This window comes from Ptychodera flava, chromosome 15 (assembly GCF_041260155.1).
Source record: "Ptychodera flava strain L36383 chromosome 15, AS_Pfla_20210202, whole genome shotgun sequence".
In the NCBI taxonomy this organism is placed as follows: domain Eukaryota; kingdom Metazoa; phylum Hemichordata; class Enteropneusta; family Ptychoderidae; genus Ptychodera; species Ptychodera flava.
In genome coordinates this window covers 18,683,361-18,700,198 of record NC_091942.1, presented here as the reverse complement: position 1 = coordinate 18,700,198, position 16,838 = coordinate 18,683,361, and the positions used below count along the sequence as shown (strand labels likewise).

At 38.0% G+C, this 16,838-nt stretch overlaps 1 protein-coding gene across 1 annotated transcript in view; it reads left to right on the top strand.

The window, feature by feature from the left end:
• Nucleotides 1-16,838, top strand: part of LOC139151425 (alpha-tectorin-like) — a 33,096-nt gene that overhangs the window by 2,625 nt on the left and 13,633 nt on the right. The window contains exons 3-16 of the mRNA XM_070724219.1: nt 347-386; nt 1,806-1,903; nt 3,471-3,542; nt 4,734-4,890; nt 5,573-5,593; nt 7,518-7,934; nt 9,102-9,167; nt 9,449-9,687; nt 10,404-10,681; nt 12,139-12,425; nt 12,696-12,898; nt 13,999-14,179; nt 15,677-16,102; nt 16,637-16,699. Coding sequence (XP_070580320.1) covers nt 347-386; nt 1,806-1,903; nt 3,471-3,542; nt 4,734-4,890; nt 5,573-5,593; nt 7,518-7,934; nt 9,102-9,167; nt 9,449-9,687; nt 10,404-10,681; nt 12,139-12,425; nt 12,696-12,898; nt 13,999-14,179; nt 15,677-16,102; nt 16,637-16,699 — 2,548 coding nt within the window. The remainder of the gene's footprint in view (nt 1-346; nt 387-1,805; nt 1,904-3,470; nt 3,543-4,733; nt 4,891-5,572; nt 5,594-7,517; nt 7,935-9,101; nt 9,168-9,448; nt 9,688-10,403; nt 10,682-12,138; nt 12,426-12,695; nt 12,899-13,998; nt 14,180-15,676; nt 16,103-16,636; nt 16,700-16,838) is intronic.

Below are 16,838 nucleotides of genomic sequence, written 5' to 3'. Positions count from 1 at the left end.
ACCAACTATGTTTATCAAGGGGCTTTCATCATAGATTGGTAACAGTTAGGAATGCGACCAGATATTACATGGTTTTGGTGGTATGTGAAATACTATCACACACACATTGTTAATTATACATATCCATATTAATGCCGATACCCATTCAATTATTTTCAATTAACTCTCTGAATAACAAGTTAAAGTACTGTATTAGCCAAATAGAACTAAAAAGGACCTTTAAGCACTTTATTAATTATAAATATTATATCATATTCGAGCTATATACTTACTTGTTTTTTCATACCTCGTATTGGTGAAAATGCTTGGAGTGAAAATCATTCAACAAAACTTTTAACTCTCCTAGGGCGGTAGCCAGGTCATGAATGGCAAACCGAAAAAACGAGGTAAGTTTTGTGACCGTCACCTTTCTGTCGGCAAAAAATATAAAAAAGCATTTGATAGTCCTCGTCAATTTGTTGTTGCCTGTGTGAGGCAAAATGCATATTGTGATGCCATAGGTAAGGTAGTTCGCGTCTTGACATTGAGAAACTTAAGGTAGTATGCACCTCGAAAGTGAAAGACTTCAACTTTTGCTCTAACTTTCCTTAAGGAATCTTTCAATCGTTCTCTTTCCAAATCAAGAATAAAAATAGGGGGTCACCATGCAAATTTTGGTACTAGAGAAACAAATTACCAAAGATTTACCGATATTAGAAATTGAAAATGGCCACCATCCCTGTGTTAACTCTATGGAGCAAAAAAAAAAAAAATCGAATTTCGAAAAACTAAGCCGGTCAAAAAAGTTTTCTTTCACCAAGAGCTTTAAAATGAACCCCCACATGTGGTATATCAGAAGAGAATTGTAAAAGTTTGAGACTCCGAATATCTGTCCCCGAGGTGCGTTCTACCTTAAAATTTTGCCCAAAGTTCGCAAGGAAACTTGAAATCATTCCCTTGCGAAATGAAGAATCAATATTTGGGGTCACCTTGGACATTTTGGCACCAGGGAATCAGCTCACTCAATAATTATCGAAAATTGAAATTCAAAAGGGCGCCATCCCTGTGTCAACTGTATGAGGGAAAAATCAATTTTTCGATTTTCACAAAAATAAACCGGAGAAAACTTTATTCACTCCATGAACTCTAAAATGAGTCCTCCAAAGTGGTAAACCAAAATGCATTGTATAGGTTTGAGAAACGTCCGAATATTAAATGTTCACCACTTTGGTGTTTGTCACCGAGTAAAATCTTTCAAATCAAGCGGCAACTACAGTCTTCGATGCAAAAAAAAAGCATCGAGGAAGATAGTTACATTTGATGACACTGTAGAGCCATTTCGCGCAAATCTCTTATACCAACAGACTGAGCATAAACTGTCATGAACCAATAAATTCGCCTGAGCACTAACCACCGATGTGTCATTCGAGCGTCGGAGCAACAAGATTTACGAAAGTGAAACGTCACAGCCTCTTTGGCTGACAACCGCAATGGCGGTCCATTTTAGGTGAAAATACTTAATTTAACTGAGCTTGGGCTATTTCGTTACCAACGCCAACTATCGAGCACACCATTCATTCATAGAATGCCATCGTCAACGACGTCATGTGTAAACATCCCTGCTTTTATGATAAAGACAGATTGCACATTAAACAACTGGATTAATGATGCTAAGCACTGTTTTTGCTCTCACGTGTTCGTCACTGCTGTTCGATGATCGCAGTCGCAATAAATACGTCAATACTTCACAACGGATGTATTCCTATTACTGTCCACCTTTAATCAATGTGAAGCTTCCATCATGTTTTGTCGCTTTCTTCCCGAAGTTATTGTATCAAGATGCCTCAGTTGTACCGAACAGGAAGGTCTCACGTTCGAAGAGTGTCTGGGCAGGGGCGAATACGAGTATTGTAAAGTGTCTATGGTAAGTTTCGTGGAAGGAGAACTTAAATGCAAACGGATACCCTAGAAATAAGACTGCTCGGTGGATATTTTTGAACTTTGAAAGTTGGCGCCGAATGTTCCATTACTAGTAGTTCGGACATTAATTTCTTTATCATAATGTCTATGATATGACGGTGTGTTGGACCCAACACAGCATATATTACTCAAAATCACTTTTTTGCAAATATTCATTCAATTTTAACTAATTTGTAAATTAACTTGTCAAGCAGTCATACGTTGCATGATACAGAAGTGTTAATTTATGCAAATATATGTAAATAACCCGATTTCCTGGCTTCTCTTTTCTCACGAATTCAAGATTTCCAAAGAATTTAACTTCATATTATATTTCTTATATGCTATATAATAAAAACGACCTTCTTTTTGGCAATGTAATCCTTGCGTGTTTAATAAGAGGCATTTCAATTTTGCTAATCATGTTTTGATCACTTTTTTAATGTAAGTCTTTCAACCCGTGCCATTTAAGAATGAGGATAGATAATGCAAAATAAAATAGTCGTTTAATTCTACATGTACTCTTGTTTCAAGTAAAATATTACATTTCAGAAAATAGTATCAAGTGAATTACTTAAACAGGAACTTCCACTATAAAAGCCAGATTATCGTAAATCCATGCAAATGTAAAAAAGCCACGCTACTGATCGGACGTGCCGTCTTTGGTCCCAGAATCCCATAATTTTGTCATGTTTCAGGCGTTCATTGCCATCAAATCTTGCAAATGATGTCTGTGAATACATAGCGACTACATTTGAGTCAAAAATAAACTGAAAAAATGTTCCGTTTTTGTCGGAGAACACATATGTTTCAAAATGTGTTCCCTATACGACCATTTGACCCCTATTTTGCATATGTTACAAAATGTCCATTATGATTATTAAAATTCATCATACGGTCAAAGCGATGCTATGAGAATTCAAAAACTCCCGCCCAGTGTATGCAAATCGCTGCGTCATCATTAATCTCCCTATTGTGTGCCCACGGTCCGGTAATTTCCCGTTTAAAGCACTTTTATCATTAATACCAAAATTGAGGTTTTTACCCCAAATATACACCCCTTTATCCTTCAAGTAAACTTTTGCTACAATACTAAACTTTAGATTCTTTACTTTTCGAAAATACATAGTATGAAGGGGTTTCCTTGTCATCTCTGATGAGAAATATTCCTTTGAAAAGAACTGTGTTGGCAACTTGCAGTGCCACCTTAAACGCTTGAATAACCGACATCTTATACAAAGATTGAAATCTCATCAGCTTGTGGTTCTCTAGCTCTCCTCTTACATGATCTGCCACATCACAAAATCTGACCCGAAAAATGAATCATGCATAGCAAACACATGCAGGGGTTTACTACTGTGTTAGTACTCCAATTTATCACTTGTATTTGATACAAATGTTCTCACATCAGCAACCAAGTTAAGAATAATTGGAAAAGTACATTACTCACATTAGTTTTATCAACAGAAGAACATGTTTCGTCTTTCTTAGCCTCTGTCTCTTTCATTTTTTTATTTCCAAATCTACGCCAGCCCGATTGTGCGTCGCAGCTGATACATAATGGCGGCGTCGTGATATTTGCTTCCAGGTGTCATAAATATCAGGTCGGTAAACGATAATATTATTGAAGTCTGGTGTAATAACACATATTCTTGCAAAAGAATTTATTTATTTATTCGCTTTTGCTCATAAACTTATTTATCTGTTGTTTCATCCGAGACAGTTTATAGGTAAGACAAAATCAATTAAACATGGACTGCGTCATCATTCACGAAAACTATAGTGCACGCTATTCATTCATAGGTCTTTAGTAATGTAAGTTTTATATTTTAAAGCTACGTTTTTAGTGGTTATTTAAGCTGTTATCATATGCGTAAACATCATTTAAAAACTATCTACTGTTGATTGACCAATCAGAGTGCTCAATTCAGGGTGTCTTATTTACTCGTAAAGCCTTGGTCACCAAATTCCAGAAACGAATGACAGCGCCGTAGTAAAGTACTGTCGAATCAAAAGTGAACATGTCATATTCTGTAGACATCTGGTACGTTTTTTCCCTAATATTCAAATTTGGTAACAAAGCGGAAACCAGCTGCAACACAAAATCTGCAGTGGTACAAACATAAACTAATGTGCCCTAGGGCATTTATAGGATGTTCCATTACATTGAAAGGCTATTTCACAAATAAAAGTTTTAATTCATATCCTAAACATGTTACATTGACAAAGGGGACGGTTGACGTAAACACATTGAAAACGAAAATATATCAGTTAGGGGCGATAGTTTTTAAGTCGGATATAACCCTCGTACTCGGGCTCTTCTGGTGTATAAAATCCAACTCTACGATAAAATGTCTCGGCCTGCGGCCTCGACATTTTATCGTTTGGTTGGACTTTACATACCAGAAGAACCCTCGTACTCGGGCTTTATCCTATACAAACATTACCTTGTTACAACAGCCATTTAGGAAGGACTTATTTGTCTGTCTGTCTGTCTGTCTGTATGAATTTATGTCTGTCTGTCTGTCTGTCTGTCTGTCTGTCTGTCTGTCTGTATGTATGTATGTATGTATGTATGTATGTATGTATGTATGTAAGTGTATATACACAAATAATTGTATGTGTGATTTAAATACTAGTACATACATGCATAAAGAAAGAGAGAGGGAAAGAGGGCATATGAAGAATTGACGTCATATATTTCGAAAAGAATGAGCGTTTCCCTCTCCACATGTGGCGCAAAATGTCATACTAAACAAGTTCAAAGCCATACTAGTAATTATGTTGTCCTCCAGGACTGTCTTCAAGAGAAGTTGTCAGGACCAAATTTGTTCCAGTGCAATAAACCACCAATTATAGTCACCACCAGATGTCAGTATTGCTGTTTGGAAGACGAGCTAACTGATGGAGACTACTGTGCTCCCCCAGGGCCAGAAAATCCGCCCCCTATAGGTGAGACTTTACGAGATGTGACGAGAAGCGCACAATGCCATAAAACTTTATGGTGTGCAAACCGTAAATCATCGAAACATTTGAAAACCTGAAAACAAAGTTTTACAGATGTTATATCCATAGTAAAATTGTTCATTCTAGAAAGGGATGATTTTTTACGGAGATGAAACAGAGCCGTAAATATCAGATTTGTTTTGTCACTGGTATATTTTCACTGATTGTCACTGGTATGCTTTCTTTGATAAAGCTCTATGAGCAGTTAGTTTGGATAAATTTGGCCTTCCTGCAAAATGTGATTTCTTGTGCTACTCCCAAATTTATGTCTAAATGCCTAGATTCAATTTTGCCATACAGCCATACATATGTTTTTGTTGACAGCCGAATTAATTTGTCAATAAAACATTGCATGATGTACAAAAACGTATTGTGTCGGGAAGAGACATCCTATACTTTACATCGAACATCAAGAAAATATACAAGTTTTCTTGAATAAGATATGATCAAAAATTGCAGTTAATGGTCCCTTATCACACTGCATGATTATCGGTCGTTAAGGTTTTGCAGTGTGCCGCATTTATGGCCGTTTAAATTAGTATTTATCCTGTTATAATCTTCCCGATTTATCACTGGTTAACAAAATACAGTTACACGATTCTCTCTTTTATTTCCCGTCAACCAATAGCAAACTATGGCGGCACATATGGTAAGTACACACGTCGAATATTTTAACTTTGTCCACAGCACATGCCTACATGGAATATTAAAAGGTAGACAAAGGGCTTGGGAAAATACGTTCAGAGCAAATAAATCAATTTTAACAGATATAGCTAGCTTTATGTTGATTTTTTTCAGTTTGCCTTGCAGACTAATATGTATAGCATGTATATCTTGTAATTTCAACAGCACCTTCATTGCACACTTCTAAGCACCTTATTCTAGAGGATTACATTGAAGTCAATCGTCAAACATATGCAATATGGAAAACATATTGTTCAAATTTCTGAAATACAAATGCCCTTCGAATCACCAAATTTTAGGGAAGTACATTCATATCACTTTTCAAAGTTGTATGACAGCACTGATATAGCTAGTTTTTTACAGGGAAATGTTTTTCATAGTTTGTGCCAGAGACAACCATGTATAGTGAAATGACACTTTAGGGTGAAATTCTAAATTAAAATTTCTTGTACACTTGCCCTCTTAATCACATATTCTATTGAAGTACATTAATATCAGTTTTCAAAGCTTCAAAATGCACAGATATTGCCAGTTTTGTACAGGAAAATATTTTTCAAAGTTTGCGCCATAGAAAAACCATGTATACTGAAATCACACTTTAGGTGAAACTTCAAAATCAATTTTCTAGTACACAATTGCCCTCTTAATCACCATATTCTCGTAAAGTACACTCATATCAGTTTTCAAAGAGACATTATAAATGCGCAGATATTGTCAGTTTTGTACAGGGAAAAGTAGTTCATAGTTTGCGCCATAGACAATCCTGCATTGTGAACTGACACTGTAGGATGAAATTTTAAAATAAAATTTATTGTTCGCATATACACTTCTTATCACCATATGCTAGTGAAGTACATTAATACCAATTGTCAAACATATATAATTGCACGCGTACGGATATATCTAGTTTTGTTTGGGGACGACATTGTTCATAGTGTGTACCATAAACTGCCACATACATTGAAATGGCACTTTAAAGGCCCGATAGCTGTATCTTTTTCGTATTATTTTTGTGATTTTACTTCCAAACTAAAACAAGTGCATGGGAATGTACTCATTGAGGGGTGTTTATACAGGTAGAATAAACTGTCCACTGGGACTACATGTGCAATTTTGAGCAAGATAAATAATAAATGTTTGCCCAAACAGAAAATGGCGCCCTCATGCAAATAAAGCAAAAACACAGTACGCAATGCATATATGCATTGGAATCTTCACAGAAACAACAGAGTAGTCCAAAATATAATGCATAGTGCCGAATGTTTTCCACTGGGACACCATATGCTATGTTTTCTTTGTAATATTATCAATTTTTAAAAATGGCGGGAAATCAAAATAACGGTTAAAATTTAAATTTGCTTGTCCAATATTTCAGTGGTAAAAGACTATATCCTTTAAATTAGTAGAATTTAAAGAAAACCAGAGAAAAAAGAAAGCCTTTTTCAGGTCGACAAATTTCAAGAGTTACAGCTACAGGGGCTTTAAGGTAAAATTCAGTGATCACATTTCTTGTACGCCAGTGCGCTTTAAATCACCGTACTCTTGTGAGAAGATTTGCGTTTAAAGTAAGATGTATATAGTAGCTAATTGCATATGTTTGCATAGCTTTATGGGCTCCCGTTGTGTGTTTGTGTGGTACATTCATCCATACGTACATCACTTCTACATTTTTTATGTTTGCGGGAGGGGGGCACAAAAAATGTCTTGCCAACAAAGGGAGGGGACTCTTCAAATTTTTGCTGACGTCGTGGGGAGCTACGAAAAAAGCCGATGAAATGCCTTCCCTAATTTGTTTTTATCATGTAACTTGAATTGTAAAACCCTCATGCAACGCTGGGCGTATTGTCAACGCCATCTAACTCAAGTCGGCGGCTGTGTTCCCCTGATAGGTTGTAATGCACAAGAAGTGGAATTTGGCGAGCGATGTTACCTGTTCAACGTCACAAAGACGGACCACCAGGGGGCGAGAGAGTGGTGCGCCGACAACGGTTACCAGCTGACAAGCATCCGAAACGAAGAAGAGTTCGAATTCCTCAGGAGCGTCCTGAGTCAGTCCGACCTGGGCTTCTTTTGGATCGGCGCCCAGGTGAGAGACGACACACTCCCGTCACAGATGGAGCACAACTGGTGCTGGGTCGATGGTACTCAATGGACCTGGGATCTCGGCGATATTTTCCATCCGAACTCCCCTGACAACAAGCTTGGAGACGAACTTTGCGCAGCGATGGTCGATACGGATGATGAATATAGATATTACGTAGATGACCAAGCGTGTAACCAAAATAATGCGTTTATCTGCAGAAGAGGTAGGATTTGTATGAATGTTAACACTATCGATATCGTTACTGAAAAGATGTGTGAACATGTACCCGCACGATTCCCTGAAGAGATGGGCACTCTCAAGGTTATATGTGCCCCAAAAGTGAAAGACTTAAACAAATTTGCTCAAACTTTCCTAAATGAAATTTTCGACCATTCTCTTACCAAAACAAGAATAATAATCAGGGTTTACCGTGCAAAATTTGGTACTAGAGAGACAAATTAGTATGATTTCTCGTTGTTGAATTCCAAAATGGCCACCATTTCTGTGTTAACTCTATGGGAAAAATAAAAATTTTCGAAATCTAAGACAGCGAAAACTTTTCTTTCATCAAGAGCTTGAAAATGAGCCCCCACAAGTGGTAGATCAGAAGAAAATTGACAGAATTTGAAAGCCCGAATATCTGTCCCCGAGGCGCGTTCTACCTTAACAGAGTGGAGTGTTTTATTTGATAGGGTGTTGGTATTTTAAAACTGAATACCGAAATTCGGTCTGTTTCTTTGCCACGAACTTTGAAATCGTAAGAATACGTTGACAAGAAAATAAAAACTTTGCCGGTTGAAAGCTAACACGCCTTGCACCTGACGGTAGCTCTGAGACAGCAAAACCAGTGGTCGCCAGTATAACTTACTGTAGTAAGTAAACTTACAAACAAACATACGAGTTTTCTCCTAAAAAGCCAATTCTTTCACAAACAAGACGATTTTTTTTCACTTAAAGGCGATTCTTTCACTTCATACTATTTTTCCATGAAAGTTCAAATAGCTTCAATGAGACCGGTTGATATTTTGATATTTCTGTTTTTTACTCTACTGCTTGAATTTCCTGTTGACATACTGCGAGAAAAGTGTAAGACTGCAAGAGTGAACGTGGGCGAATGAGGCCGAAGATGGACGCATCGCAATGGCAAACCACGATCAGAGACGAGCTAGTGAAACTGATTCTCTAACAGGGTGATGGGTATTTGACAGACAGCAGAAAAGCCAAAGAAAGGAGACGACCCAAAAAAATCCACGACTCCAGAAAAAAACTATCAAAATACCAATAACAACAAAAGCGATTAATTTCATGTGTAACTGACACAAAACAGAACTCATCAAGTTCTCAGTTTTATTAAACTTGTATACTCACTGATGTTGTTGTTTTTTTACAGGAAATGGGTGTCCCATTTCTGATCGTTGGCTGGAATACCACAGTTTATGGCGAGACCGAATTAACGGTACGAAGGATACACAGATATATGTCACACCGATAATTTCTTCAGGGAGAAATGCCCTTCTATAAGCAATTTTCATTGACATTACAAAAATAAATATCAACTATCAATTAATTTCATTTTCCAAGTGCAATTATGAAAGTAAAACAGTTACTTTAGCGTGACTTTGGTGTAGGTTGTAAAGGAAAAATCTTGTGCTCAAGATATGTGTACGAATCACTTTGATGTAAGATCTTTAATCTTAAATACCAAAGTCGTGAATTTTTAAAAACTTTAATCCTTAGACTGCCTGTGTTACACTTGGGGAGAAGAACACTACATAACATTTGATGGGACCACTCACCATTACAACGGCAACTGCACCTACGTTCACGTTGTCGATAGGAAACACAACCCCCCACTGTTTTCGATTCAAGTCAAGAATCAACTACCGTACGAGGGCGCCCCTCTCAGCGGAATTCACCACGTCATCATCCGAGCTCGCGACCACAAGATTACGCTTCATCGAAAAAACGTCGTGTGGGTGAGATGAAACAACAAATGTTTCAAAAATAATCAGTAATCCGGCGATAGAGATTTTTAGTATGCCAACCTAAATACATTTACTTTTGAGGTTGAGGGAGAGTATGAGTCTAATTGTTTGCCCCCCCTGTAATGCTCTGTGTTCTGTTGGATCCACGCGTGAGGTACATTGGTGTTCAAAGTAACTGAAATGTATGAAAACAGAAGAAAACAGAGAATACAGTTAGGCCAAGAAAAATAGAAAGTTTGTTTGTCACCCTCGCGCGCCTCAATTCAGACCCGCCGCGTCAACCTTTTTTTTCTGCTCATGAAGAAATAAAATTAAAAAACGCAAAAATACGTGGCGATAGTGCATAACACAGTGATAATATAAGACATAACTGTAAACAAAATAACTGACACTAACATTCCATTCAGAACTGTACACATATGTCACTGCTATATTAAGCTGTCAAAACTGTCCGTGCATTCCTATGTTGTTTTCATGTTTTTGCGCGTTCTTGTTGGTTGAAAAATAAAGAATTGACACGCTGCATCATTTTTGAAATATGTCTAGGATGAGAAAGAAACTTGTTTTTTTCTTGGCCTTTATCTTGTTTTCAAACATTAAATTCAAAGTATATTGAGACGTGTCCATACGAAAAGTTGGAATTATGAATTCATCGTTCATAGTTAGTTATAATTTTTTCAAAAAAAATACTCTTTGGTTTTTGTAAGGTCGATGACTACCCAGTTTCACTTCCAAATACTCCACATCCGGGTATCCACATCATGAAAAGCGGGCGGTTCATAATGCTGCTCTCCAGTTATGGATTCTGGGTGAAATACGATGGCAGTCATCGCCTCGTTATCGGTGTATCCGGGGGCTACAGGGGCCACACTGCCGGAGTTTGCGGGGTCTGCGATGGAGATCCGACGAACGACGATTTGAAGCCGAACGGCCATCATGCAGAGAGCACCGATGAATTCTTGAACAGCTGGAACAGCGATGGCAGGTCGGTTAAAAATGTTATCGTTAAAACGAGTTTAAAAGGCGGTGAAATTTCATGAAATTTCAACCGTAAACAAACCCCGTAGATATGTCTTCCAGCTCATCAGCTGCAATTTTGTATGTATTTTTTGTCATTTTGTTCTGGCGGTTCTTGCTTCCCTTTTCTCTAAATCGTGTCGAAGGTCCTAAAGTTAATCTAGTCCATTTTTGTGTTTGTAGTGAGCAAATATTTTTGAAGGCAACTGAAGCTTTAATAGTTTAGAATAGAATTCAATCGTAAACATAAAGATTTCGTGTTTTAGACGTGCATTGAGTTTGCAGGACCAGTACAGTTCAGTATACTTTTGGGCGAGGAATAAGAATGTGTCCTTGTTTTCTTGAACAAAAAAGATGAATTTATTATCAAAAGTTACAGCTATACTGTCTTCTTCACAATATTTCTAAAGGGTTTGTCTGCGGCGTGACTGGCGGTCTTTACGTACGGCGGTATGTCAAAATATCATGGCAATTTTCTCATAGATTAGGGACTGGTCACTTTCCTCGCCGGGGGGGGGGGGGGCGGTGGATTAATTTTGCAGGCGTCAAAAAGTGGCTTATCCCCCTATTCCAACTTTCGAAAACAGAGAGCCCCCGCGACAAAGGTAAAACGAAGGGCGAAATATAAATTATATATCTATATCTATATCTATATCTATATATATATATATATATATATATATATATATATATATATATATATATATATAATTTTTGTATATTTTAAACATTCGACCATTCTGTGTTTGAGTGAAATTGTTGACAAGTCAGTTGTATGATAGGAATGTCAAACTTCCAATTTTAAAGTTTGAACACAGTATTTTTGAATGAGGTGTGAATGTATTTCACACGTTCTATTCATAACAAGATGTCCAGAAATGTTGCACATAAATGGATGTCAAAGAGAGAACATCATTAAATCATAAACTTCATTTGATAATTATACTGTTACCAGTCATTCAACTACTTCTCTTGGGAAGCCATGGAGAGCTGCTTTTATCGGTTGTAGATCAGTCTGATGTGCACAGTATCTTAGAAGACCTCTTCTTTTAACGTTGAAACCATAAAAGCACACCTAATAATGACTAAAAACTGCATTTTGATGGCTGTCATTTAACTCATAAGAAACACCTTTTACTTGAAAACGTGACATGAGGAAAACAGTTGCATCAATGAGAATGAATAATATTTTTCTCTTCCTAAAATGTCACTGTATCAAAGGTATTGTGAAATATGAGTGCATGTTGCTTTAAATTTCATAACGATTAGTACACTTTGCAGTACATACTTTCAATTTGCAAACAGCAAGGCATCTCTGACATATCGCTGATATATTAAGGTTCCGCCCCCTGGTACCCCCTTCCTACTGCCCTTCCTTAATTTTAATAGTCTATAACACGTCACGTCATCTTTGATTTTCTGTAGTTGTGTCGGTGCACACAGCGTTTACGAAGTCTGTCCCGAAGGAGACATCAGACCGTATCGTGAGAGCGACAAATGCGGCATCATGAGAGATGAGAACGGCATGTTTGCTGACTGTCTGGGCGCTGTGAGCTTTGATTTTCCTTTCGAGTCCTGCCTGGGTGACATGTGTCACGGTAGAAACCAGCAGGAGAAGCAGAACGCCCTCTGCGACAGTATCAACAATTACTTCGACATGTGTAGGGAAGCTGGCATCAGTCTTATGGGTTTTCGGAGCGACGACTTTTGTCGTAAGTAAAACCTGTTGAATAGGAAAACCCTTTCAACTCTTCCTTGATTTTCAAGACTTTTATTATGATTTTTTTTAATGCAAACATAGCATTTAACGCTCAAAAATTTAGTTGAGCATGGAAAAACAGTGCTAATTCCCCCAAATTATTGCTTTTATTCAAATGTAATTTTAAAAAGGTTTCTTTTGAAAAAAAACTGTGTTTTAAGAATGTCTTTGAATCAGGTTTTAATCTTAATAATGGTAGATTGTACATTTTCCTGGTTCACAGCCTTATCGTGCCCGGCACACAGTCATTATTCATCGTGCACGTCCCCATGTCCGGCAACCTGTGCCACGGCAGGCGACTGTCACTACACGCTGGATCAGTGCGTGGAGGGCTGCGAGTGCGACACCAACTACATTCTCTCGGGGAGTTCGTGCGTTCACAGAACGAACTGCGGCTGTGTAGATGACTATGGCCACTTCTACATGGTAGGGAAAACAAAAGTTCATTGTTAATTGCAATGTTCCTTAATGGCGATTTCATTTCTATGCCATTTGTACAATGTCTGAATACATTAGTTTATTGTTGGGATAAAATCAAAGCTATATCAAAACAGTTTGTTTGTTTCAATTGACGATACGACTGATTGCATATTGACACTGTCAGTATTGGAAGACACCATATTTGTGACATGTCATGTGACCTGCAGTTCGATGTCATACTCTAGCGACTTCACATTTTCTTGAAAATCTCAAGGTCACTTCATCCAGTCACAAAATGCAATCAAATCGAATCAAGTCATGTACGATTCGGCCATTGCAATAACACTTTCCTGAACAAATCAATTGAAGTATATCCAAGATGGTACAAGTATATGCAAGGTTTCCTAGACCAAAGCTTTCAACGGAGGACCCCCCCCCCCCAAGTAATACACTACATCTAAGGACCCACAGCATAATGCTACTCAAAGCTCCGTGTTTGGTACACTGTAATTCCACAGCTTTCAACAAAAGCCACTCTCTAATTAAGGTACTCACTTGTCGCTGACACCCAATTCGACTACTGCAGTCCCTATGATATAATTAAGGTAGTAGACTACCAAGGAGCTAGACAAAATTAGCCATGACATAGGATTGCATGTAGAAATGTCAGAAAACATACTAGGAATATTGTCAATTTCGTGAAACTTGGCATCTTTGTTATTGGACCAGTAACTTGATACCTGTTGTTTACATCGGAAATACTACATGTAGATGACGTTTTAGAATCCAAATGGTGATTAAATAACAACATTTTTATCCACCTTGGTTATTTTGAAAGGGTCAAATTTGCAATGAAGTAGTGTGTGGTGCTCAAAATAATGGGGTAATGGGTGATTGAATGTAAATCACTTTCAACAGGAATACCCATTTTTCCGGTCATATTTTTAATCCTCACCCTTAAAACAACATATGTAATTTCTAGGAAAATGACAATATTCATACATTCAAACACAGCAAAGCTATATTCTTACACTTTGAATCAGTGTCTGTGTATACTTGACATCATGACTGACCATTATGATTTTGGTCGATCCCTTAAAAATAAGACTGGTGAGACGTGGACGAGTCCAGATTGCAGGAGAGAGTGCACATGCGTCGATATGAACGAGATAAACTGTGAAATCGTTGGCGAATGCCCGGAGAATGCCGAGTGCGTGGCTAGCTTCGGTCGCAGAAGGTGCAGGTGTAAGCCGGGTTACGCAAAAGACAAGGACGGCAACTGCGTTGGTGAGCACATCTCATTGATAATAGAGTTAAACAAAATGTAGCAGAGAAAATATTCTGTATACATACTGTTTGTTTCCACCCAAAGCGAGTGACCTTTGTTGTCACTAGAAATAATTACCATCAGACGATGGTTGTTATAAGCCGGTAAGAGGGCCTACGTTTTACGAATTGCAGCGAAATACATGTATGCTACATTAGGATGCATATTTTGCCTCGAGGGTTACTGTCACAGGCAATGCTGTGTCAGGCAATTTGCACAACTTCGAAGTGATCGCATCAACTTGAAGGCTGGCCAATGCCATTGAGCCTCTTGTCAGCGGTATCTAGTCAATTTAGTAACAGTTTCAACATTTCCAGTTGTCATGTCGATGGATAATCATAGTCTGGACCTTTTTGCAAAATTTTAAATAACCATTTCCATTTTGTGCAAGTCAATCTGTGGACGGGAAACCAAAGTCAAAACTTCGTGATTTTTGAATGATTATCTTGAATCTACTTGCAATATGTTTTATACGAATTTCCCTTTATAATAACAATCGCTGCAGTGCGAAGGTTTGTGAGAATCTATTTAAAAAAGTCCCAACACTCTTGTACACTGAATTTGGTAGCCACAGCCCAAATTACAAGGACTATTTGCACCAAGCACAACCCTTCTTAGAAAATTAGGCAACGAAGTTTAAAGGAGATTGAGTTTGACAGTAATGCCTCTGTAGAGACTTGAAGTGTCCTATTGCATCAGTTTTTCAGTAATAAGATAGTGGTTACACTTTGATGTATCGCATTATTTCTGTGCATATCTAATATTTGGCCAACCAACCGGGCTTGATATTTACTTTTTGTTGAATGTGGACTAGCTATGAACCAATTTTTTTTCTGAAATTTCAGGAGCACCATTTGACCTACTTTCACCTAATCAATTATGTGCATATCTAAATCTAGTCACTAATAGTGGTGTAGGCTTCCTTTCCGTTGGACATGGACCCAACATATTTGTTTCTAAAATCTACTTAAACTGCATGCATTGATTCCAGGCTAACCAATACGGCTAGAGGTTTGGGATTTGATGTACATGGACCAGTATGGGACCAAAACTTGTTACAAAATTTTGAGATGAGTGTTGACCAACTTTCACCGCATAAATCATGCCATATCTAACTCCTGGGTAACCAATAGGGCTCGCGGTTTGCGTTTCTGTGGACATGGACCACTATCGGACCCGAATTTGTTGTCATTTGTGAAATCACCTATTACCAGCTGTCACCTTATTAATTTATGTGCATATCTAATTTCTAAGCTAACCAATAGGGCCAGAGGTCTGCTTTTTCGGACATGGAGCAGTATTGGACGAAATTTCCCAAAATGTTTTTGACACGTTTTAGGAGTATAACCCCTGCCGTTACTACATTTTAAGACGGGTGCACTTTTAAAGTCAAGAAAACTTTTGCAATCTTCAAACTCGCCCCCGATAAGTAGTGGATTGCTCTCTTTATCTTTTAGATGCGAATGCATGTTCAGAGGACGACGAGGAATATAAAGGTCAATGTTACAAAATCGTCAACGACCATCCATCCAGTTTTCATAACGCTAAACAATTATGTGAACATAGCCTCTATCAACTTGCAAGCATTCTTTCTGAGGACGAGTACACTTTCCTGCGCCAAACTCTCAAAAAGGCAAAGTACAACCGCAATGCATATTGGGTCGGCGCGGACGGCAGACAGAAGTCGGAGACTGGGGTAGTCCAGGAGACATGGCGATGGACCAGCGGTGATCTGTGGACGTGGAGCCTGGATGATATCTTCGCCGAAGGAACTCCGGATAACAAAGGCGGTAATGAGTTCTGTGGAAAGCTGCAGAGAAACGTGAATTTTTATATGAATGACGATGAATGTGGTTCAGACCAAGGATTCATATGTAAAAAAGGTATGCATGTGTCGCCGCAAGAAACACTTTCACATATGCGCGTGTCTACTTTAATGAACCCAAGTCGTCAAATATGTCAGGGATTTGAGCGATCTTTCTTGAAGTCAACGTTTTGGTCAGATAAATTTTAGTATTTCAAAGATTTAAATAAAGAATAGACACAACAGGAAACTAGACAAGTTAACATTTTTATTATGTAAATGGTTACTAGTATTCCGAGTCGATATCTCGTTGTGATGTTTAGTTTCTAAGAAAAGTGAACTTAAATAATATGAACGTACCTTAAACATGATATCGTAATATATCACACTTTGCCAAACAGCAACATGACATTCAGTGAACAGCTCGTTGTCACTTCTTCATAGAATCTCAAAACTGAACATTTAACTGTTTAATGGTAGCTCACTACACATGGACCGAGGGCGTCACACGTTGCTCTGAGATCGATTGTCAGCTATGTGAAGGTCACAAGTTACCATCGCTCCTCAATGTCGCAGTGCACATACTCATGTTTAATGTTTTCTATTCTGCCAGTTGGAGACCCGTTATACGGTCGTTGCCAGCTGAAACGTAGCGTTTGGAGAAATAGGAATGACGGTAAGACTTCATACTAGCTTCCATCGCTCAAGAGTCTGGCACAAAGTTTGGACTACACATTTGCTTTAGATGATGTTTGATATGTAGCTGTCCTGTGTTACTCATAGCAGTGTCTCATCTTCATTTCCTATGCATTCGA